Source organism: Colletes gigas, unplaced genomic scaffold, assembly GCF_013123115.1.
Source record: "Colletes gigas isolate AHSC1104 unplaced genomic scaffold, ASM1312311v1 Colletes_gigas_Sc00023, whole genome shotgun sequence".
In the NCBI taxonomy this organism is placed as follows: Eukaryota; Metazoa; Arthropoda; class Insecta; order Hymenoptera; family Colletidae; genus Colletes; species Colletes gigas.
Window position 1 is genome coordinate 194,373 of NW_025106652.1, and position 24,040 is coordinate 218,412.

The window sequence follows — 24,040 nt, forward strand, 5'->3', positions numbered from 1 at the left end:
CAACTGAATATTAGAAATGAAAGAAATATTGTGTATTTTCAACAATGATATCTTTACTGAACGTTTACATTATGTACGTCTACATTGTTTCGCTTCTAGCTAACACCTTTTACGTAGTTGGAGTCATGCCATACGTTCGATCGAACTATAGGTATGTAAAGAAAAACCTGATACGAAATGAAAAAGGGGTATTATTTAGAACCAGCATAGCTATGCACATTGTTAAGAGATCGGCGGAAAACGTTCGTGCATCCAATCGAGTCCAAGGGGTGAAATGAAAACACAGACTACTGCATAAATTTTTATGCAAACATTTGTATTTTTCTGTAATTAATGATGTGTATAGTGAATTTTTCTTCCTGTATGTAACAAGTACAGAGAAACGTAGTTATTACTTGTGATCTTATCGTGGATAGCATTAAGTAACAATATTCTTCTTCGTTACTGCATGTCACCTAACACGATTGTGACTTGCCCCCCCCCCCCCTCCTGGTTGTTCGTTTAATCGATCGGGAGAGACTTCGTACGATAAATATTGCTAAGCAAAATGAGAGAGAGGAACCGCCTCGAACACAAACTCTCAACTTCACCAACGCACGAGAATACGACAAGAAAACAGACCGAGTCTTCCTGGCACTATTTACAATCTAAAGTACAAGTACGAATAGTTACAAAGCTCGATCGTTCAATGACGCTTATCTTTTGTGCTCTCGAGAATCGTAAATAACGTGTCACGATAGATTTGCGACACGTGCAAAATCAATGATCGTTTCCTCGTTAGTGGAGTGCGTGCATCGAGCCTTTGCTTACGCTCGTAGCAGAACTTCGTGTTAAATAATGAAAACTGACAGTAACGTTATTGAAAAAGTATTGTTATTCGTTGAAGGAATAAAAATCTAAAACGACGAGCATCTCGATGATAAAAATTGAAGTAAACTTTGCGAAGACCTATACCATTCGTATTGTTTTTTTTCCATTTTGTGATTTTTTTTCTCGTTTACAATACTTCCATGAGCCGTCTGCATCAACTATATTATACTATTATCAAAAAATGGCTACCTAGTGTTTCCGTGACTCGCGCATACATAACACATTCTTCAAAAACGTTGGCTCGAATTCCGTGTAAAAAGAAAAGTATCAATTAGGAATGATTACAAAAAGACTTCGTAACTGAAAAATCAGGATAATCCAATATCTGCGTGAGCAGGGACAGCTACGATTTCGTTTGTTGTCTGCCTGCAAACATCAGTGCCACGGGATCCAGATCTAAGTCTTCCAAGGGAAGGCACAAATCATAGCCATTCTATTGCGCACGTGTACTAGATAGGGTCCGATACTTCAAAAGTTCTTCGACTCTTCTCACATATTAGCGACTTCTGGGTAACAAAGGGCAAACGTCTCGCAACAATGATTTATCGATTGTCAGTGATCGGTCGCTAGTTTTTTCGGTTGACGTTCTTGCGCCCGTTTGATTCGCTGTTGCAACAGCTTGTGCAACTGTTCGATTTCCTTGGGCGCCGCCTGGATGATGAAAATTCTTATGTCCCCGTGCACATCCATCGCTGTCAATCTTAACGATTTGGGGGCGGCTCGTTCCGCGGTCATGCCAGGCCAAACTTTTGTGTTTAAGATTAATCTTTGGGTGCCGGCCGTGCGACCTACTAAACGTGACTCTTCGTCGCGATCGTTCAGTCGCAACGTACCCCTTCCTCTTTCTTGCCAGCCGCCACTGACTTTATCAAACGCAAACAGTTTGCAGTTGATTTGGAGGACATTTGTTTCCCCTTCCTCGCCCGTCAACGGTGTCACTTGACTGTATTTCCTTTTGTTCGCACGGTTTGCCTCTTCTAGTTCTTGCGCCGCTTGCGTTAACGTCAGACCAGGTCGGGCCGTACTGCGACACACTGCAGGGGCATTTGAAAAGAGAAGCTCGGAGGCACCGTTCTCGTTGGCACTCTCCTCCTTTCCTTCTTCACCTTCGGCATTGTTCTCGGGACATTCAGCGTCGTTTCCAACCATCACTCGCTCCTTCAAATTTTGGCCAAAGACGAAGCTCGGTTCCGAGGCACAGGGCGTCACCGAATTATTTACACTATTACTTTCATTATCCTTTGTACTCACGCCCAATGGCAGAAACGTAGGCTTTGCTTCTTCCGCCGGTTTCTCTTCGCTTTTGCTTTCTTCTGCTTTGCTCTTATCATTCTGGTTTGTAGATTCATCCTCCTCTTCTACAAGATTGGCCACAGCTCTCGAGAAAGGATTTTGAAACTTTGCTGGCTGTAGGACTATTTTATTGACAGGCTGACTGTTCTTTGCACCTCCCAATTGAGACGGCCTCAATATCAGTGGCTTTGTTTTGTTGGTTAAGGAATTGGAAAAGTCATTGCTACCAAATGAATTTCCAAACTTTAAAGTAGCTAATACAGGATCTAAACACAAAATATGTAGAGTTATTGTTTAAATAGTCATGAGAATTAGTTTCAATTATAAAAGAATCTTAACTTACAACGTGTTTTACTGGTAAGTTTGTTAGAACTTGACGAAGACTCCTGGGAGTCATTCTCTGTTGATGAACTTTTCATTTTTTCTGAAACAATTAAATAATCGTTACGGTATCGAACAGATTGTCATTTGCGAGTGCATATTTAACGCGATCACACTGCTGCTTCGAGTTTCCACGTTATAACCTATATCCTATCGCAATGTGTACGCTATCTAAATCGACGTACAACGTTTAATTTATATTTTGCCATTGCAGGAAACGTGAATGGAATACGTATATCGGACACGGGTAAAAAACACTGTACAAGAAGCAGCAGAAGTTACGCATTTAGAACAAAAAGCAACACAGTATATTTACCGCTCGCAGAATTTTTAGATAGATCTTCCGACGAATCTTGCGGAGGATCTACTTTTAATTTATACGACGGTCTGTTCGTCTCCTCTTTGCTCTCTAGATAAAATACGAAACAAACAATTAGAACGATTGTCAAACAATGTTACTTCGTCGATCTGTCGAACACTCGCGCGAGTAAATGTATCGTGAAAATTGTTTAAATTTTTACAAAAACACGACAACAATTGCTCTGCCGAGTTCTCCTTGTTATTAATTTACACAAATGCGTACAGTTTGTTAACAATTTACTCGCACGAGAAAAGAATCACAAAACGCACCCTTGCAGTCCGCCATTTTTTACGTAGAAGTGATTACGCGGTTGGTGTCGCCATCTAACCGTATCGTATCGAAATAAAAAGAAAAATGGCGATATTATACGTTCTATGTCAGAGATTCTCAATTTTGTCCCCGTTAAATCGATCAATTTATTTGGTTGGGGGGAGGCAGGAGGTTACAATAAATTACTATAGGGATTGTGGTAATAGACAGAATTAAGCAAACTTCAATTTTATTATATGTATGGTTTGATGTTGTCGAGATATCGTTGTATCGTATACTTTAATAAATTCCTATAGCGTTCGACAAACGTGTCAAATTGAGTTTAGGCTATTTTACTTAAGAATTTCCTATAGAACTTGCCTGATCAACGATATGCATGCCATTTTTACAATAAAACTCATTGCTTCATTTATTTCTTCGGTATTGTCGAAAGATTTTCCATCGAAGAAATGTTTCAATATACGAAATAAGTAAAAATCTCCAATGGTTGGAGTAAAACGTTCCACCCTAGCAATACTTCTTGTTCTGTCGCTAATTCAGGGAAAACTTCTTTTCTAAATACGAATCATTCTTTTCGTACGGTTGCTGCTAATTTATTCGTCGATGTGAACGGACTTATTACACAACATAATGATTTGTAAAGTTTAGATAGTAAGTAGGTACCTAATCGTGTATCTAATTTAGCAAGCCTTTATGGCGTTATCTAGTAAAGTTTATATGTATTTGTGAAACAATAAACGTTCAGTTTCCATACAAATTTAATATACTTATTCCTTTTTTATTTGAAAAACAAGACGAATACAAATAAAAAATGCAAAAACGACTATTTCCTTGTGTTTCTTTAACACGAACACGAATTTTCCATTTTGTACTTACAATACAAACGTATCGACTACTGTTTCGATCGATAATCAACTGTACGAACCCTTCGTTAATGTTATCAACATGCACTATGATAACACGTGATGATCATAGATATTCTAGCACTTAACGGTTCTGTGGTTTAAAATGAATTGGTGCTCATCGTCATGTCACAGCAAGGCAAAAGGGTGGGAGGAACTTAAACGGCGCTGCATTTTTGGTCGACGTTCTGTACTGTAGTCTCGTGACAAATACCTCGCAATTAACGTGGAATTCAACGTTAAGCTTCTATACTGATAAAACACAATGTCTTTAGACGAAGTAAATATATTTTTTTGTTAACAGTATTTCTTCATTTCACGATTTTCATATTCTGTGGTTATGCTCAATACAGTTTTCAATTTCTTAAATTTAATATTCACGCATAACATACTAGACTGGATTGAAACGAAGTTTAATTTTAAAAACACAAGAAAGAGAAGAACATAGTTTTAAAATTCTTTTAAAATTTGCATATCACATCACTTACTAAAGTAATATACTGTGCATCATTTCTTAAGATAGTTTTTGTTTTGTTAGAGATTCAACAAAGCTACAGAGGAAGTTAAGGGGCTAAGTTCCCAACCTTCGGACAATGATATGCTTGATCTGTACTCTTTATACAAGCAAGCAACTGTGGGGGACTGTAATACACGTATGTAACATTAATTTTGGTTTTTGTTTTAAATTGGATTATATCAATAATACTGCAAACTATTAAGTTTATAAATATTAACATAGTTGCGTAGAACAGAAAATTTTTGAAGCAAAATTTGTTGCTTGAAATACTATCAAGTAAGGTGCAAGGTATAAGATACATTAAATGCATTCAATTTTTTCCCAACTTTTGATGATTGCATAATCTTTGAAATGAAAAATAATGTCGTTCTTCAAAACCTTAATCTGTAATTCTAATTGCATGATAAATGCTAACATCCATGCAAAAATTGAATTTAAATGTTGAATAAATAATGAAGTACATCTTGTAGTGAGGTAATATTTTTGTGTGTTCTTGAGACTATTATTTTTAGTATTTTCTAATTCTAATGCATTAGTTTTAATGATCATGTAATTGTTCTAGAGAGACCAGGCATGTTTGATTTTAAAGGCAAAGCCAAATGGGATGCTTGGGATCGTAGAAAGGGTACAAGTCAAGATGATGCAAAGGAACAATATATTAAAAAAGTAGAACTAATTGCCGAACTAATTGCCGAAGAAATAATAGCCAAGATTGGCAAGCAATAATTTCTATTGGCACAAGATTTCTAACACAAATATTTTATGCACATTAATTATTTGTATTGGAATTTTATCAGATTCTAGAAATTTCTTACTCTTGCCAATATATAAAATATCGAAAAATAAGAACTGTTATACACACCAGACTGCAATAGTTGCAAAATATTTAAATACTTTTTAAAGAATTGTATTTTTAAGTATTTTTTATCAGTTGATAACGTATGATAAGGTATCGCATATATGGCCCTGTTTCTTACAAAATTTGAGTAGCTTTTATATCGAAATAAATGTATATAAAATCAATTGATACGCGGAGGAATTGACGATTCGAGTACATTAATCTGCGATTTTCTATTACGGTAATTGAATTTATTTTTTCTATTATTGTTAGGCTCGCTAGATACAACTTCATTCCTGTTTACTCAAGAGCCACAGATGCACTAATTCACTCACCGACACACTATGTAACTGTTGTATACACAATCTTTAGAACATAGATTAGGATTTCTTTTACCATCATCACAGCACATAATACTAAAATGATTAAAAAAAAGAAACGACCATTTTCATTTCAGGACATTTTTTTATATCATTTGTTTAGCTTTTTTTTTTATATTCGCTACATATTAGGCGAATCCATAAAGTGAATTTGCAATTCATTTAAGCCTGTTTCAACGAAAAAGAATAAATAAAAGTTCTTTACATATAACGATACAACGAATATTCATATCCCGAGATTGGTCCCACGACCCGGATTTCCATCTTGAAAGAGAAAAATGGCGAACAATGGTTTGGAATCGACAGAAAGTAAGTAAATACTAGTGTGTATTAATAATGTATTTTTCCACGTAAGTTTAACATTTCTTTCTTATCATTATATACACATACGCAAGAAACTAACTAAAAGAAACAATAGGATTACGACACTTAAATGTTTGGGAGGAAACGTATCCGCGATAGTAACAGAAAATCCTAGTTCTGTATCCCTTTTTCACGGTTCGTCTCTAAAAAGGAACACATTATGCCATTCATCCAACGTGAACGTTACACTGCTATCAGGAACGACGAGTCCACGGTAGATGTTAGTGTTATTGAAATATATGCATATATGTAATCGTAGTACAATTTTATGTTTAAGAGCACTGGTTATGGCTGCAAAGTTAAACGTGCCTTAAAAGAACGTATATGTCCGCGTAAAATGCGTTCACGTGCGTGTGTCCCTTTCTGCGAGTTAAACTCAATTCCAAGCGTTCTCGAGTTCTCGCGACTTACAAATATTACGTAACTTACGAGATATCAAATTAATTAATTCTCTAAAAAACTAGGATAAGCGAAACTTACCGTATAAATGTAACGTGTCAAATATTTCAAACGGAAACGAGAAAGTGCTGTTTATAAAACGCGAAGGAATCCGGCATACGCAATCTCTCTTCTTCCGTAGACACTATGATCGAAGAAAATGAGAGCTCTTTCGAATATTGTGATCAACTTCTTAGCGAATTTTTATTAATCGTTTCAAGCCGAACAAATAGTCAGTCGAAAGCTAAGCTACTAATACACGTTCTTTTTTCTTTACAAAAAATTGCTTTATTTACCCCTGAGGGGATGATGGGGGGTTACGACACCGAACACGTTTCTTTACTTTGACGACAGTAAAAACGACGTTAATTAGGAATTAAGACGGAAATTTACATCAGCTCCGTAATGGAATACACATATGTATGCGTGTATGTAGGTATGTATGTGTCTGATAGATAAATGAGAGACTAATATAAAAAAAAAAAAAAAAAAAAAGTAAACGAAAGACGGGAAGAACGGAAAAGAATGAGAGAAGGCTGCATCTGTGAGGCCTCTATATTCTCTTACTCTTGTCTGTGTGCTTCTTACTGAGAAACGCCTTTACGCTGCTTACTGAGAAACGCCTTTACGCTGTTAAGGCCACCATCTGGTCTCCAGTTCTCGTCAGCCATCGCGATATCGCTGGCATTGTCGGTCAGCTGGCGACTCGTCGATGCCTCGTCAAACCTGGTAAAACAGAGAAGGTGACGGGAACAAAAGCTCGATAGCATTTGTCGCGGCTTGATCGAAATAGTTAATTCGCGATTAAAGATCTTTCTTTTACTTTCTATTTTCTATTTTCTTTTATAACGGGCGATCGGTCGAACTAAGAGATCCAATAACTGTCGTCGAAGTTTCGCACGATTAAATCGGTGCCTTGATATCGTTTAGCTGTTCAGCGTTAACGTATGTACGTATGTGTATATAGTTTTCTTTTCGTTTAGATCCTGTCATGTACAATGCGTGGAGAAGTGCGTCGACCAGCGGCACTGTCTAACAACAACCAAAGCATCGCGACAAAATTCCAACGAGAAGTGAAGACAGTTCGATGGGAGAGATGAGATCTGATATGGACAAAAATAGCCGCAGTGGACTCGTTAAACGAACAATTATGCTTTCTCTCTCTCTTTCTCTCACTCTCACTCTTTCTCTCTGTCAGGTAGATAGTAGCAGGAACAATATCTCTTGTAAACTACAGAGATATTACTCGCAAATGTGAACGACTACAGGAATTTCTCAATTGCCGAGCGGAGATCGAGCGAACGTTTCTTGTAGAGATCTGATTTAACTGTACGTTATTGATTGTGGGACGCCGTTCACCGTCTGCGATTTCAGCACGTCATTCTCGTAGGACATTATCGTTTCCTTCCCGTTTTCGTAAACCCTGAAACGAATCAATTTAACAACATAAAATGTGCAGGACTCAACGTGGCACGGGAGCCATGTGTCTCGTTTCCTTACTTTTTGGTGGTAATTTTTTTGCCGTTGATAAATCTGAACGAAGTGCTTGTTCGTTTTACAGTACCGCCACCCCCGCCGCCGCTGCCCCCGCCGCCGCTGCCCCCGCCGCTAGTTCCGTCGAAACTCGTGAAGGTGTTGAATGAGGCAAAATTACCTGATGCACCTTCGAAAAGGTTGTTGAACGGTGAAAAATTGACCCCGAGTGGAACAAAGAAGGACGTGCTTATGCTGTTAATGCCTGGATGGCTATGCCTGTGAAACCCTTCATTGAGGTCTTTGGGAAAATTAATAACACAATTAATCACAGTTCTCGTTGATCAAACTCGAGGATATTTTTCTTATTATTCGATTAATCGCCGATATGTTTCTATCATTCGACAGACAAGGTCTTTTACAGTCAATCGCACGCTCTACGGTTGCTTGTTACACACCAAGGTACATACATACACGCACACACTAACGTATACATTTACATTTTTACAAATTATCAACTTGCACTAGTTTTTACTTACCAGTCATCTTGTACAAGTCGGCAAAAGAAGTACCACCGAAGAATTCTCTAAATACTTCCTCAGGGTCTTTGAAGGTGAAGATACCACAAAAGCGTTTAACAAAGTCATCATCGTGTCGCCTCTTGTTACTAGGCATCTGAAGACCCTCCTTTCCATATTGGTCGTAGACTCGCCTTTTCTTTTCTGAAAAGCGTACAAGAAACAATCATCGTTATCACCGATCGTACAATAGGCTGTGAATGCGTTTCGCTTGATTTTATTCGCTCCAAATTCCAAGAAGCAGGTACTGCAAGGCTTGCCATGTTAGTAGAGTACTGCTGGATGACTTCTAACATCAGTCGAAGTTACGTTCACCGTAACAGCAATAAAGAGAGAACAACTCTGGACTCTTGGATAACCAGGTTACTTGTGCGAATCCTTGAAGGACCAGGCTATACCTAACTCTGAGATATAATCAAAGGTCTATGAATCAAATAAGAAACGTAGAACACGTAGAAAACGTAACTGGACAAGAATCTCTTTTATAGCCAGTTCGAATCAACAAGATCTGATAGTGTCAGAAAGCTCTTGGTGTATACTACTTGGCCATTCAAGGACTTACCCTTCTAAGGTCACTGAAAAGTAGAATTATTGGTAGAATTACTGGAAGCAGATTAGGTAGTTCTCTCGTTCAGTAAGTCAAGCAATGGTTAGAAGTGCGGAAAGGTACAGGCAATAGTAACTGCGTTTACGGCGACTCATACACCGTGAAAGAGAAAAAAGTGTCTTTCGAGTATTCCACGGGGGATTGGTATAATTGACGACCGAGGAACTGTTTTGCGGCAGAAACTCTTGAATCCTACGTTCGAGCAGCTAACGACGCTTCAAAGGCAATCGTAAACAGCACAACCGAGTAAACCGAGCGAAAAGAAAGTGCACGATCGAGTATCCAACAAAATATTCACCATTTCGATGGATATTTTATCAGTGTGTGATTATGTGCTCAGAAACAAAACAAAACTGAAGGTAAAAATGACTTAAAAAAAAAAGAAAAAAAAAGGAAATCCAAGATCGAACAAAACAATATCTTGCCACTCTCTCTTAAAGTCTTTTTTCTCTTAAGTGGTACCGAAAAATCGCTGGAAAGCAGAGTCAAAGTAACTCCGGCTGGTGAATCCACGGCCGGGCCTCGAAGACGCCTTCTGATACAATCGTTGGTCGTAGGTTCGTCTCTTCGCATCTGGGCATCGAGCACGGTCACGAGAGATTGTCCGGAAAAAACAAAGATTTCTGGTTGAATTTCTTTCGCTTCCAGGCTGTTGACGATCTTTTTTTTTCTTGGCGACACGGCTTGATTGGTTGTTATTTACAGCGACGCCTCGGCTACACAGTTGTGTTGTTGATTCTAGGACTGGGACTATTCGAATATTTTTCAGGTATTCCAAATATTACCAATCAACTTCGATTATTAAAATATGAAAATGTAGTTTTTTTACAAGACTTTTCACTAAAGACCCACAAGAATAATTTCTTAAGGTAAAATGTTAAGAAAAATAAATGTGGATAGGACTCGTGAATTTCGACGAGGCTGCAAAAATAAATACTACGACAACTGTTACATCAAGCAGTTTCCAATCGAAATTAAACGAGAAAACTAAGTTAACATAAATTATTTGAATACAGGAAAATTTGCGAAGTACCTAGTCCCAACCTTAATTGATTCTCGAGTTTGAATATTGCAATAGACTTTGAATGGCAGCACTGAGACAGTAATCGACTGAAAATGAAATTAATCCCATCAAACGTAACAACTTGAAACAGAATGTAAGGTAATAGTGTTTCTGGATATTCCTAAAATTTGTACGGGTAACTTTAGAACAAGTAAGAGCCGCTAGTAGGACGACTATGGCAGAAACTCAAGAATCAATGCCCTGGAGCTGCGAGTAACGGTAACAGCAGCGAGTAGTACTATATTAGTACTATTAATAATAGTTAAGTTTCAGTAGTAGCTAGTGTTTTGATCCAGAACAATTATTAAATAGTTTTATGGTAGCTAGAACCACAGAACAGTAACAATTGAAACATTATAAAATGTCCAGAACATAATTTTTCTCAGTCACAGGCGGTTGTCTGTCTTAAAGGGGTCATAACTTTCTAACAACTATCATTGGGGAACTGCGACAACTTTTCCTCGACGTTTAAAAACAAAAACTATTTTAGAATTTATAAGACTCTTATTCCTGGAATAGCTGTTTCCAATGATTAAAGAATTACTGATTCCCGCAGCTCCTCCGACTTGATTACGTTCAATGGTCTACTGACGAAATAGCCGTTCATAAAAAAAAAAAAAAAACGGTTGATTTGTTCTAGATCTGGTCGAGCCGCTTGATCGAGTCACGTTACTGGGTCCCAGAATAAGTCGTACTACTTGGAGACCACTTGAAAGAAAATGCTCATGCGAAATTCGGCTTTGCTGACATGCAGGAGCCCCTGTCGTTCATCTCCTGTTGGCATCGTAACGCTTTGCACGCTGTACGGTTTCGTTACTGAAGCTAGGTGCCGTTCATCGATTTGGATGATTTTATTAATCAAAGCCACGGAAAATTGATTCCCAGACAAACAGCAAGAACTGACATAACACAGTAACATCGTATAATTGCTGGAACGTTTTTTCAATTCTTTTTTTCGAATTTGCCAGTTGCATTTGAGAATTAACATTATGTACAATGCCTGTAGAGTTCGTAGATGGAAAATGGAAGATCGTAAGCGGAGCTTACCATCGATCAGTACTTCGTACGCCTCGGATATTTCTTTGAATTTCTTGTTCGCTTCTTCCAGGTTGTCGGGGTTTTTGTCTGGATGCCATTTCAGCGCTAATTGTCTGTATCTGTAAACAGCAACAATACCACCGTTCACTCAAGGATTAAGAGCGAGGAATATATTACACACAACAGTCTAAAGCACTTTTATCGCGGCACTTTTATTTTTCTATTCTGTTTTAACTGCGAGCTGGGACGGTACAAGCGTCCTGGACCAATGCCAGCTGTTTCAACGAAGAGTAAAAAGCTATTCATTCAATCTTTCTTTGGTTATCAGAGTCACAGCTTGGAAAATAAAACGATCTCGCGGCAATAACAAATAATCAGACCCACTTCGAGTACAGTGGAACGTCGATTATTCAAACAAATTCGTTTCGATATCAAGTTTATGGATAACGCTAGACAACAAATCGTAAACAATAATTTATGTTCTTTTTTCGATGAATGAATAACGATGGTTAATTCGTAGTTTTTCATTTGTAGATTACATTTGAAAAAGTGATCCCCAAATGAAGGCCATGATGGTTTGATTAGTTAAAATGCAGCTGCATCAATAAAATACAACATAAATTGCTAGCAAATAATATTTATACGTTTTGTAACATTAAGTATGAAATGGAATTGATGGGTTCCGTGAATCTAGCGTTAAGAACCTGGTTTAAAAGTTGAAAATACTGAATTTTTGTTGTTTTAGATAGAGAAATGGATACTCACGCTTTTTTTATTTCTCCGCTGGCGGCGGTCCGTTGCACTTCGAGTATCTTGTAATAGTCGTCCATCGTTTGCTGTTGTGCTCGTGCTCGGATGTCAGGGCTTAGGCAACCACCTGTCGAACAATGCGAGAACAGTTATCATAATTAGCAGGCCAATTGGCAAACACGCCGCGACAACGGGAGTCAATAGGCCGGGAACACAGGAAAAATACAGCTATCCCAGTTTCGTTTAGCTGGCACGACGGCTAACACTGTTCTCGGCGCGAACGTACGCGATTGACCGATCGATCAGGTCACTTTTACGCCTTTGAACACAAAAACTTTCGTTTATCCCGAGTCTTTAACCCTTTGCAGTTGCCGTGCGAGTCTATGAGTCATCGTCGACGTCATACTATGGTTCACCTTCGTTCTACGTAGCTGAAATCCTGAGCAGAACGCGTTTCCGAGTTTCGCAACAAATGGAAATGTTTCGTTTAAAACTAAAAACAGAGTTTTCGTTTTCTTATCCAATATTCAAAAGTATTGGCTACGGAAATTAATTGAGATCCTTAAAATTAACAGATGGCCGAACACGGTCACTTCTGACCCACGTTTTCAAGCTCGATAGACGTCAAACAATGAACTGTAGCAGATTCTCGTCTTAATATTACAAGTATTACTAAACTAGAGAGCCTCTGAGACTGAGTTTCCAACTCAACGCCGATAATATAAACAACCTATGAATCGTCCGTTGACGAAGACAGAATATGGGTCATAATTGACTCATCTTTGTCGGCGGACTGTTAAATCATTTATAACTCTTTGCGGACGGACATTTTGGGGCACGAATATTAAAATGCAAAAAACTAGCTTGTATCTAAACATTACTTTATCCGATATATAAATTTTACTTTAATTACAGACTACGTCTGTAAATAACTAAATAAATTCATATGTTTGTTGCTCTTGCAAGTGTATTTTTATCACAAAGAGTGTCACGTTGGTCGAATGCTTTTGAGAGACGTCTTCGAGCAACAGGTGGTCGATGCTCCCTTTAAAGACGCTTTTGCTTAGATTATGAAATATTATCATATCCGGTATTCGAAGAGTCATTGAATACAAATTGCAAGAGCATTTAGCATTCTACAGCATGATCACGTTGACTGCCATAGTGGTCACTCCTAACTCGGAACTCGTTGCAATATAGTTTACCAATGGAAGAGGAGCCTTAATACTTATAAAATTGTAACAAACAACGTTATTTACCCCATTGAATTATCGAATATTTTTTCATTTCAGGACATCTTCGAACATGAAAAACTGGTAGCAGTAAACGTGTTAACCTAGCGTTAAAAAAAAACAATTTAACGCAAAGGCACCGAATTCGTTTCTACAACCTAATAATAAAGATTGGTTCAAGGCGGACGGCACCGTGTCAAGTTCATATTATTTACTGTACTATTAGCGATTAGAACTCGAATTACTCAGGAAACTAATTATACGTCTGACAAAACACTCGACCACAATTTTCACTAGTTATAATAGCCCAAGCGTTTGGCGTCATGGAAAATTGTAACCACGGTGCAAATCATTTTCAGGGATCCTCTGCATCACGGCCAGATCAAAATAAAAATAAATCTAGAGGCGCAAGACCGCAAAGGGTTTACACGTTGCGCTCCATTCAGTTCCCAATGATCGGAAGAAGAGGTGGCTGGCAAAAAATAGGTGTCAGCTCTCCAAAATAGTTCCCTACCGTACTATGTAGTATTCCAGCGGAGCAGTCGAATATATGTATATACATATATCCCGTCGAGTTAATTTTACGCGCAGTTTTCAAAATAGTTACGTAGCATCGTGTATAAATGGCACACTCCGGCCGGAGTACGCGCGAATCCATCCTCTAAGTTTGCATTTTCCCCGAATAATTAACCCCGCGCGGACCGTTGTTTGGCAGAAACGAGCAATAATCTCGACCGGATAAAAATCTCACATCAACGGACGAAGGCTATAATGATTCTCGATAAATTGTATAAACACGTATCAGGTTTTTATTCGTCGTTCAACGTTCGAATAAAATTCTGAGCGCGGCCCGAATCACGAAACCAGGAAAACCGAGATTTTCATTCAGTAGTGTCGACTATATTTTGTCAAGTAGCTACCTATATTTCGAAGCCTTTTCAAGCCCTGTTAAAAGCGATCAAGTCGCCTCGAAGTACTTTCGTTACACTTGTAATTACGAAGAAACGAACTTGCCCAGGGAATGTCAACTTCATCGCTTCCGGAGCTTCCTCGGGGGGCCGTAAACTTTAACTTCTGGACACGCGGATCTCACTTTCACAAAAGAATCGGACTTCGGTGGTCGTTCATCGGCAACACCACACCCCCGTGTATCAACATTTCACTATGTCGTGGCGTCGTCGTACAACGCAGAAACGTTCCGAACTATATCCGATGTGCGAAAGGAACCGCGCGAAAGACGAAACCGGTCGAACGTTCGGAACAACCGACTGGCTGGTTTTCAGCGAGGCGCACGGTCGACTGCTCGGTGGAAAACTGGCGGGCCAAAGTCAAAGACTGGACTAACGAAAACGCTAAAGTTAGCCGAGTCGTGTATCGAAAATAGTTCGAAACACGGAGGTGGAGGTCATTACGTTTTATCCCACTTCTCGGTCTCCCTCTCTCGCCAGGCAGAAAAGCCTGGTAGAGAGAGTATGTCGCCCGCTGCATTCTGTTCCATTCCAATAGGACTATAGAACGCACTGAATCATTTCTATCAAAACAATATTCAAACAGAGATGTCCTTAAGTGGCCAAGTGGATTCACTTTGCGCTCGTTGAAAGACAAAATTCGCGCCTCAATGTTCGAAGGGAATCGTCGCGCTTCGATCGGAAAGTATGTCGATAATTTTCCACGATTTTCAATTTTTATGTAGGTCCCTAGCGCTTCCGGATAAAGATTCTTCGACTAAAGTGAAGAAATATATGCATTCGTAACGTAAACGACGAAACGGTCTACCGCGCATGCGCGAGGGTGAGCTTTTAGTACCTATGCGTTATGTGTAGTACACTATGTAGAGTGTACGGTATTATTTGATATACGTGTGTGTGTATTTTTGCATTGTTTACGTAGCGTGTGCGGTATTTTTGCGGTGCGAGTGACATTTGTGATATTTTCGTGAGTTGCCCGCGTCTGCCATTTTTCCTTGTAGATAAAAACAGTTTTTCAGTAAATAGAATCTTATTAAAATCTTGGTTTTAAAGCAACGGCATCATGGCCTGCGAACTATCGTTATACAATAACTAAAGTTTAAAATCTTGGGACGCGTCGAGTGCGGAAATCCTGTGGTTGCATTTTTAAGCGATTTCGTGGAACGATGTTATTATTCATTCCTAAGTCTTGTAACTTTAAAAGATAATATCTTCTAAACGGGGCGTTCGCGAACATACTTCACAGAGGATGCATTTATTTGTTTTGTGGTCCCATATTCGTAACTCAATCTGATCACGTAAATTCGAAACACTCTGTACAATAGATATCTGATTATAAGGCACTTGGTTATCCAGAATGTTCGAATAACCGGCATATTTATCTCGACTATTCTTCGGTAAATGTTACGGATTATATTTTAAACAAACAAAGAAGTCACAGCTGCATGCATACAGCAGTGACGTCGATACTAAGCAGTTGAAGCGTAGAAATTTTTAAGAAAAATCAACATGGGTAGGTGCTGAAATTTTGAAAAATTTCAAATCATCCTGAAAAAATTATTTTCTTTTGCGGGGGGCAATTACAAGCATTTTTGGTGAATACACATACCTCCGAAATCCTACGCACTTTCGAGAAAAAAAATCATCACCGAAAATCTACTGTGAGGCTTCTACATGGTTGCCCGAAATTTCATGCGTATCTTTACAACATCATAACTCCAGAACGGATTGGAGGATTTTAATGTTTCAAACAGCAAACAACGCGTATTTTTGCGAAGAATATGTGAAAATTCTAAAAATTTACGAAAAGTTGTTCCTTAACCCCAGAAAATTTAAAAAAAACCCATAAAAATGGTCCAATTTTCAAACGGCCATACAATAGTGCTCCTACAATAGTGAATATATTTCAATAAAACTTTTTTCTGAAGTAGAGCTCATAGATAGGTACAAAAAGTATAGGAGCACTTTTTTATAAGGCGTGAAACAAAATTACTAAAAATAAAAAACGAATTTTTACGAAAAATCGCCGGATTCCGCCTAAATTTTTCGGCGGAAAAAAAAATTTCAGATCGTTCTAAAAAAATTATTTTCGGTTGCGGGGGTCAACTACAATCATTTTTTTATGAATACACATACAGTTTCGAGAAAAAATTCAGTAAGTGGACACATTTCTCGACGAAATTGAAAAATTTCAAATCGTTCTAAAAAAATTATTTTTAGTTGCGGGGGCGAATTACAATCATTTTTGGTGGATAGACATACCCCCGAAATTCTACGCATTTTCGAGAAAAAAACTCATTACCGAAAATATAATGTATGACCAGAAAATTTTTGATTAGATATAAGTAACTCCAACACGATAGGTAATGTTCGAAAAAAATCGTTGCCTGAAAGGCTTCGAAGCATAAGAGAATGCAATAAACGAGTCGATTTTTGGGGACGTCCGAACGAGAATGTCCCCTTAAGAGAACGAGACTGCAATGGAACTTTGTGACTATTCAAATGGCTGATTTCTAATTAGAACTTGGGTGTCCGAAGTGGAATTGTTGGAGTGTGTTACTAGGTGAACAGGATTTGTCTCTGGTCGCCAGGTGAACAGCGTTTGCGTCCATTAGCGACACACGATTCCAAACACCACCTCCGCGATCGGATGGAAGACGTTGCGCTAAGACGGCCATCGTTTTCCGCGTGCGATATACAGCTACACTTATTTCTTAAGCCCTGGATTAAATCGACATCGAAGGTCTTCGAATAGGAACTCTGGAGAATTTTGCGATCTTTTTAACGCCTTCCCGTACTTTAACGAGTCTGACTCGTGATGAAGATTTTGGCCCAAACATAAATGTCACGAGCCAAACTCGCGGGCAGAAAATCACGACCGTGATTGAGTTTTAGTTCCTACCAGTACCACGACAAGAGTCGGTCACGACTCTTATAATCTCTGTTACAAAGCAGTTTAGCATTAATCTGGTCTGTTTACCGCGTGTTGACGCCTACCGTTTGGGCCCGGATTTCGTTGAGCTAAATGACACGGAAAGGGGTTAACACGTTTCACGTCTAGATGACGTACCATAAAATGTTCGAAAGAAAATCGTGTATCACGATACGATTCGCGATGGTTAAGAAGCAAAGCGAAATTGCGAATTAGGAAGCGCCCTGTGGCTTATAATAAATCTGTACGTTTATACGAGGATCGCAAAATCCATAAGTCACGCCGCTTTCGGAGGTGATTTTGGCCAGCCTACACGTTTAACACGCGTCCCAGGTAAGAACGTACAAACAATCATCGCGACGTGGGTCGTCGTGGGCGTTTTTCCAACAGTTTCGTCTAAAGAACGCGTCTGTTCTTCGGGTCCATTGTCCTTAGAAAATCAACTGCGTGTCTCTGCCTTCAACGTTCAGCTCCATAAAATAATGCGACCTCGTAAGCTTCCAGAACGAAGGTACTTGGAACAGTTCTTAAAGATGGATCTGGCTTCTAACGAGTTCCAATAAAAGAACTTTTCGTCTTTCTCGTGAATCAGAAGTTCAATATTTCAAATGTAAGCTACTACGCCTGGTACCGAGAAGTTCGTCATCCACCTTCAGCGATTTAGCGCGAGGAACGCGGTTGGAAACGAGTCTTTGGTATTTAAAATTCACTGGCGCCCGAGTAGAAGAGAACTGGATTCGATGTCTTGCGTAATACCAATTCCAAATGTTTCGGATGCCTATTGTGTTCGTAACGGCGCTGCGGGTAAACCAGCCGGATACGCCGTTGGGCGAAAAACTGGCTCATACCCTGAAAATTCGTCGATCGAACCCCCGATCACCGGAAAATCCTGCTTTGGAAGCCATTCTCGGAATGTCCTCGTAGCCTAACCAGAAATTTGTTCGCACGGGAACAGGTTTCACGATTGACCGAAAGCCCAGCCTGAGGAATATCATTGATGTTCCATTTACTCTGGAACTTCGCCGATGTCTAAGAAGCCATTTTACTCAAAGGATCATCCCGTACCACCTCCATTTATACCATTGATCGTCCTAAGGGGATTCTTAACCTGGGTTTAATCCCCTGGCTTATAACGTTTCGCTTTTAAGATAAAAATCTGATTTTTCGAGCGCAAACACATTGAACTATTTCAAATTTTTTGATGTTCAAGAATTTGCGTTAGCTCGTTTGGTAGCTACGAGTTGTACTAAATTTAGCACATTGTAAGCAAATGGTTCAATGGCCACTACAAACTCTTGAAATACATTGCTTTTCTCACTGAAACAATAAACACTAATACAATCAACGAATGAATTTTGATTAAAAACTATAAAACATAATTGAAACAACTTATAGGTCTTAAAACAATCTTAAATATCTATAGTACAAACGAAACGACGGTCGATGCAATTCGATCCTTTATTCTGATACAGGCATCCTTGAAGATGCAGATTACAAACACACCTCGAAAGATAAACGTCCTCGCATTGATCTTGACATTTTACCGATCAGTATTAATACTTCCGCCTCGTATTGTCGAAAGAGAACAATTTTTTTTTATGGAAAAAAATTGGAAGGTCATATTTGACGTGCTTGTTATTACCACTATCTCTCGATATACTAAATTTAAGCTTTCGCTTCGAGATAAGAAATCTTGTACAATACTAACAAAACTGGATATCGAACAATTGCTATTATCAAAGTTGCCTTTTTATCGCACAGAAAAGAATTGTTTAAATTACACACACGGTAACATTCTTCAATTTTTGTTCGTTAGATGGTAGACGATTGTGCGCATTTAAACACCTCGGTACAGAATAATCGAATTGGAATCGTTTTCTATTTCGAATAATCGTGGTTTTATGCGACACGAAGTTTCTAGCTAGCGAGAATCGTTAATAATCGTCGTGTACCAGTCTTGGTCTTGACATTCGTCCAAATATGATCACCGAAATCGCCGAGAAGCGTTTGGGCACTAATTCAAGAACGAAAAGATCGGATACACGATGACTTTGTTACTCGAACGATTGCTATAAATCCCTCCATCGTGTAAGAAACTAATTTTCATGTTCTGGTCTGTTTTATCAAGAGCGTCGGTACTAAATTCTTTCAAGGAAAATCCAATAAAACGTAGGCGACAATAAAATCCTCAACAAATTAGTTGCAGAAATACTAACACATTTACAAAACTCGCAACCCACGCGATTACCACGGACCAACTTATTATACCCACGTAACTATTCCAGAACTGGTGTTCGGCTTGGACGTAACATGTTACGTCGATCATCCTACAATTCGCGGGCTCTGTTATCAATTAAACTCGAGCGATAATTTCACTTTCTCGGTTCTTAACATACATCGGACGGGCGTGTTCCGATAAACCCTTTAAATATCAGTGTCCTATATGGAGAACATTCGCGAGAAACATTTGTTTACCAACGATAAATTTCATTCGAGCGTCGTGTGATTTTTTAAGCTACGAAGCCGAGGCCACTGATAGTAGAAAAGTAGAAGATCTCGACGGGAAGGCGGTTACAACTTTGATTGTAGCTCTTGCACGGTCGCGAATATTGGAAAAATGAAAATCAAGCGTCGAGCTCCTAGTATCGTTCGTGGTTTTCCATGGAAAATGCAACGGAGTGTGTAAAGGCTTGGTCGTGAAAGAAGGAAAGAGAAAAGAGTCTGGATAGAAACACGGTGGGCGTCCTTTTGCGCTCTCCCGAGGAGGTGTGACGTCAGTTTTACATATTCGGGCAGTGAGCGATGTATTGAGGAAAAACGATTTCGCGTATGTCTCCCGGTCTCGGGAGGTTGTGTTTGTTCCTGCCAGAAGGACGACGGTTCGAGATACGGCCGCCATCCTTGCACGGTTTAAAATACAGCCGCGAATATTTCTTTGTCGCGAACACAAAGATCTTGGTTCGCTGCGCTTGGTCCTGCGGCTTTCAAGTCGAATATTGGGACAACTAAACGCTTTGCTTGATCCTCGTTCAGACAATCAGGGTACCTTGGTACCCCAAACAATCTATACCGATCTATCAAATATGCAGCCATAATATCGTTCGTTTTGTGTCAGCTGGTTCAAACTGAACTCAAATTTGAGTTTTCCAAAACGATTGCTAAGTAGATTTGCAATATTAATCGGACGAGTACTCGGGACTATTAAAAAAATTCGGAATCCTTCCTAATTTGTAACAAAATCAATAATAAAATGTCTAAATTAGGACCTTCCAAGTCGACTGTTAAGTAAATTCGCAATATTTACTGTTTGAATATTTAGAAACGTAGATGTTGAAATCGAAAGACGGAGGGCCTCGTCAGGACCCACGTCTTAAGAGTTCTCGATTCGTAGACGAAGTTCTCGGGGTTCACAGAGATGGGACCCCGGTCGGAATATACAACTAAAATTAACCACGGCCGTCGAAGTTGTCCTAGACCCTTTCATTGGCCTTTTAACCGACATTTTCTGCTCCCGACCTAGCGCAACACATGTTGCGTATTACCTTCCTAAAGATACACGCCGCCGCGGACGACGGTTTCGCGTGTATTAAACCGCTGAACTCGAAAGGAACAAAAAAGAATAAAATTGTATTTTTAGTGGTCGATGTTACGCAATATCGTGCAACATTGCACCACAATCAAATCTACCGGTGGCGTCTATTTACATAGTATAGGAAGTCAAATCGATGAACCGAAAATAGGTGTATGCCTTTATTCATTAACCCTTCAACTACGACTCCTGCACTACGTACCAATTCATCAACCTTAGTTGCCTGGTAGTAAATATCATTTCGTAACATTTCATTTGTTATATATTTCTTCATGGACTGAAACTAAAATTTTTAATTTTTAATAATGGTGAATGATTTTTCTAAGTTATTCCTTCATTTATATTAAATATATTACTGAGAATTCAAATATAACAAATTTGACTTTCGTCCCTTAAACAACGGATGCAACGTTGCACCGTTGACAACGTTAATTGCTCAGTCAACGACTACGATTACCGTCAACGTCGAAAGGAGACACGAGGCGAAATGATGGCTTTGTGTCTCTGTCCCCTGCACGCATAATCGTACTTAATATGGAAGCGGCACGAGTTACGTTGTTTGGTCGATCACAATGAACGATTCGTAATGAAGAAACGTTGGCTATTACGAAATCGTCGCAATGATCGATGCGATCTTACCAGTTAGACAAAAGCAGGAAAGCTTGTCTAAATGAGGAAAATTGATATTACTCACATTGATTGTGAAATCATATCAAATTTCAAAGCATTCTCTTGCTGAGAATCTGCCCCTTTTCTATTGAAATTTAACAAATAACGAAAGAAGCGAACAATTAAGCGGGGAGAGGTAATTAGAAGAAGAAACGCGTGCTCGGCGATAATTTGTGGTCGATGATCCGCTTCCTGACTTTGAAACAACCGTGGGATTTGTTACACGCGACGGAAAAAAATGCCGTTAGTATTGTTTCAATGCCTATCGTCGTCGTATTGCAGCGTGCAAACCGCGACTATAGTGCAAACTGCAGGATCTCCATGGGTTTCCTCATTTTGTACCAATTAATACAGCTACTTATTGCAACAGTTTACTCTCTGTTAATTCTCATTAACTCTGCTTCTGTAATAATAAATGTTACAGGGTTACAAGATAAAAATACTTTGAGCACTTCTAATGGTACGACAAAAGAGGTAAATTGGAATTTAGCCTTGGTTTTAATGCGCCTTAGCCGATAATTATAATCCCAGTCAATGCATCATTGTACAAATTATTGGACAACTCCTGATCAAGAACAGAATAACTGCTACTTTGGTTCTATTGTTCCTAATACCTTTAAATTTTCTATGTTTCAGGGGGTAGTATGATGCAATGTAATTTAATGTTAATTGGTAATGTGTACTATATCATAAAACCAAAAAATAACATCTGTTTTTGAAATTAATCCTGTACATACATGTCACAACATAACACTTGCATATAACAATTAAGCATGTCCTAAGTTTAAAGTAATATTTCAACTCCAATATCATATTTAAACACATTGAAACTTGGTAAGAAAGCATTGGGACAAAAGAATAAAATATTGAGAAATGTTAAAAGTACGAAGCATTGGTTTGTCCCGTACCATTTATAATTTGCAAAGTGGACTATACACTTCATATTTAATGCATGTTATGTATTCAAAGCTTTAAGAGAATAATGACTATTGATTGTATACCCCTGATATTCAATAATGTCTAGCAAATCGGTGGAATAACATTTTACAATCTTCCGATTTGCGACAAACTATCTATTTACCCGCCTTACGAATCTGATAAGACATAAAACATGAGTGTACCGATCCAATACGGTAATATTTCCAAGAAACGTGAATCAAAACAGTTGTCCATTGCACAAGAACCACGTGCACGGTCGTTCAGAATTTCGTTAACGATAAATTATCATCGGAAGACGAAAATACGGCAACCTTTTCGCCAAGGTTTCTCAATAGTTAATATTAGTTAAATTCTGGAAATCTCTAGGTACAAAGCGTCTTTTTGATAACGTTTCCAATGGTTGTCGGGTACTTATCTTTTATCTAGCAATAGTACACGCCAACACGGTCATTATCGACTGTAAATGACACGAGCAGTTTTGTCGAAAGTACGTAACGTTTGTCTTGCGGTAAATGTTGTCGAAAGCGTTGAAAAAATGCGTTGTCATAATATACGGAGCTGGTTCGAATCACGAGAATACCGAATTTTGTAATAACACGCAAGGAACAATATCGGGAACCGTGTTGATCACGAAAATTTCAAGCGGAACACGTTAGTCATGTTACGACAATCCCTTCGACGTCGTAGTTTCATGCAAATTTTCATGAAAAAATCACGGTATTAGGGACTTACCGAGAAGTGGCTCCTATTTATTTCTTGTCGGTCGCACTCAGCAACAAATTTTCCACGAAAAACGGGTTGTTGTTTTCGTTTTGGACCAAAGACAGACACACAGTGGACGAGAAGCGACAATCTCGCGAAAAAGTAGAGAAATGCGACTGCCGTGTGAAGTTGGCGCAAACAAAGCTCGCGATATCCAAGATGGCCGTCCGTTTCGATTTTTCTAGAGCACCGTTACCTACGATTATTGATCCGTTAAATTAAATTTCGACGTAGACGTTCCATACAGTTCCAAGAGAGAATTTTTTAATAATAACTGTTAATAATTATATATTATACAGTTGCACGTATGTATCGAGCTGTAACTTCGCAGAAGCTCGTCGCAAGCAGTATGAAATATTCATACACGTCCATAGAACAGTCGTCAAAGCGTGGAAACCTTAACTTTTATGAAAAAATTGTAGGATTCAATGGAAGGAACCGTTCATCGAACAAATTGCAAGTTTCTTGCATTACAAAATTACAATTAACGCAATGATGTTGTTTCAAGGTACGTTTAAAACATAGGTTTCTATTGTTGAGATATATATTGTACCTCAAAGTATGCAGTGCATCATTGAAGGATCTAGTTCAAAACTTTGAGAAAAAGTACGTTGAAACATCGTAAACGCGACTGTTCACAACGAACTTTTTTCCCGCCAAGAATCTAGCGATCGACGCATTCGTTCCTAAGAGCATGTATTCGTAATTTGTAAGACAGTTAGGTAGTCGAGGATAGTCCAAGACGGTATAGACATAAAAATAAAAGAAATTAATCTCCAAAAGGACAAGGATAAATTTTTTTTCATTTAGAACGTACAATCGATAAC

General features: G+C 38.8%; 2 protein-coding genes across 6 annotated transcripts; one reads left to right on the plus strand and one right to left on the minus strand.

The window, feature by feature from the left end:
• Positions 1–100: 100 nt before the first annotated feature.
• LOC122401254 lies at positions 101–23,340 on the minus strand. 5 transcript variants are annotated; one of them, XM_043403276.1, is made up of 11 exons: positions 23,184–23,340; positions 12,138–12,249; positions 11,382–11,491; positions 9,734–9,844; positions 8,626–8,808; positions 8,114–8,387; positions 7,947–8,036; positions 7,227–7,339; positions 2,861–2,953; positions 2,507–2,587; positions 101–2,429 (listed from the first exon to the last, which is right to left on the minus strand). In XM_043403276.1, exons 2-11 carry the CDS (start codon positions 12,200–12,202, stop codon positions 1,423–1,425), a joined length of 2,127 nt encoding a protein of 708 aa, XP_043259211.1. In that variant the 5' UTR covers positions 12,203–12,249; positions 23,184–23,340; the 3' UTR covers positions 101–1,422. The 5 variants fall into 5 exon arrangements, with proteins under 5 accessions (XP_043259211.1, XP_043259212.1, XP_043259213.1 ...); XM_043403277.1 differs by lacking the exon at positions 23,184–23,340 and adding an exon at positions 14,275–14,749; XM_043403278.1 differs by lacking the exon at positions 23,184–23,340 and adding an exon at positions 14,365–14,748.
• LOC122401257 (acyl-CoA-binding protein-like) lies at positions 4,167–7,191 on the plus strand. Its single transcript, XM_043403281.1, has 3 exons — positions 4,167–4,357; positions 4,616–4,730; positions 5,157–7,191. Exons 1-3 carry the CDS (start codon positions 4,343–4,345, stop codon positions 5,318–5,320), a joined length of 294 nt encoding a protein of 97 aa, XP_043259216.1. The 5' UTR covers positions 4,167–4,342; the 3' UTR covers positions 5,321–7,191.
• Positions 23,341–24,040: the final 700 nt, after the last annotated feature.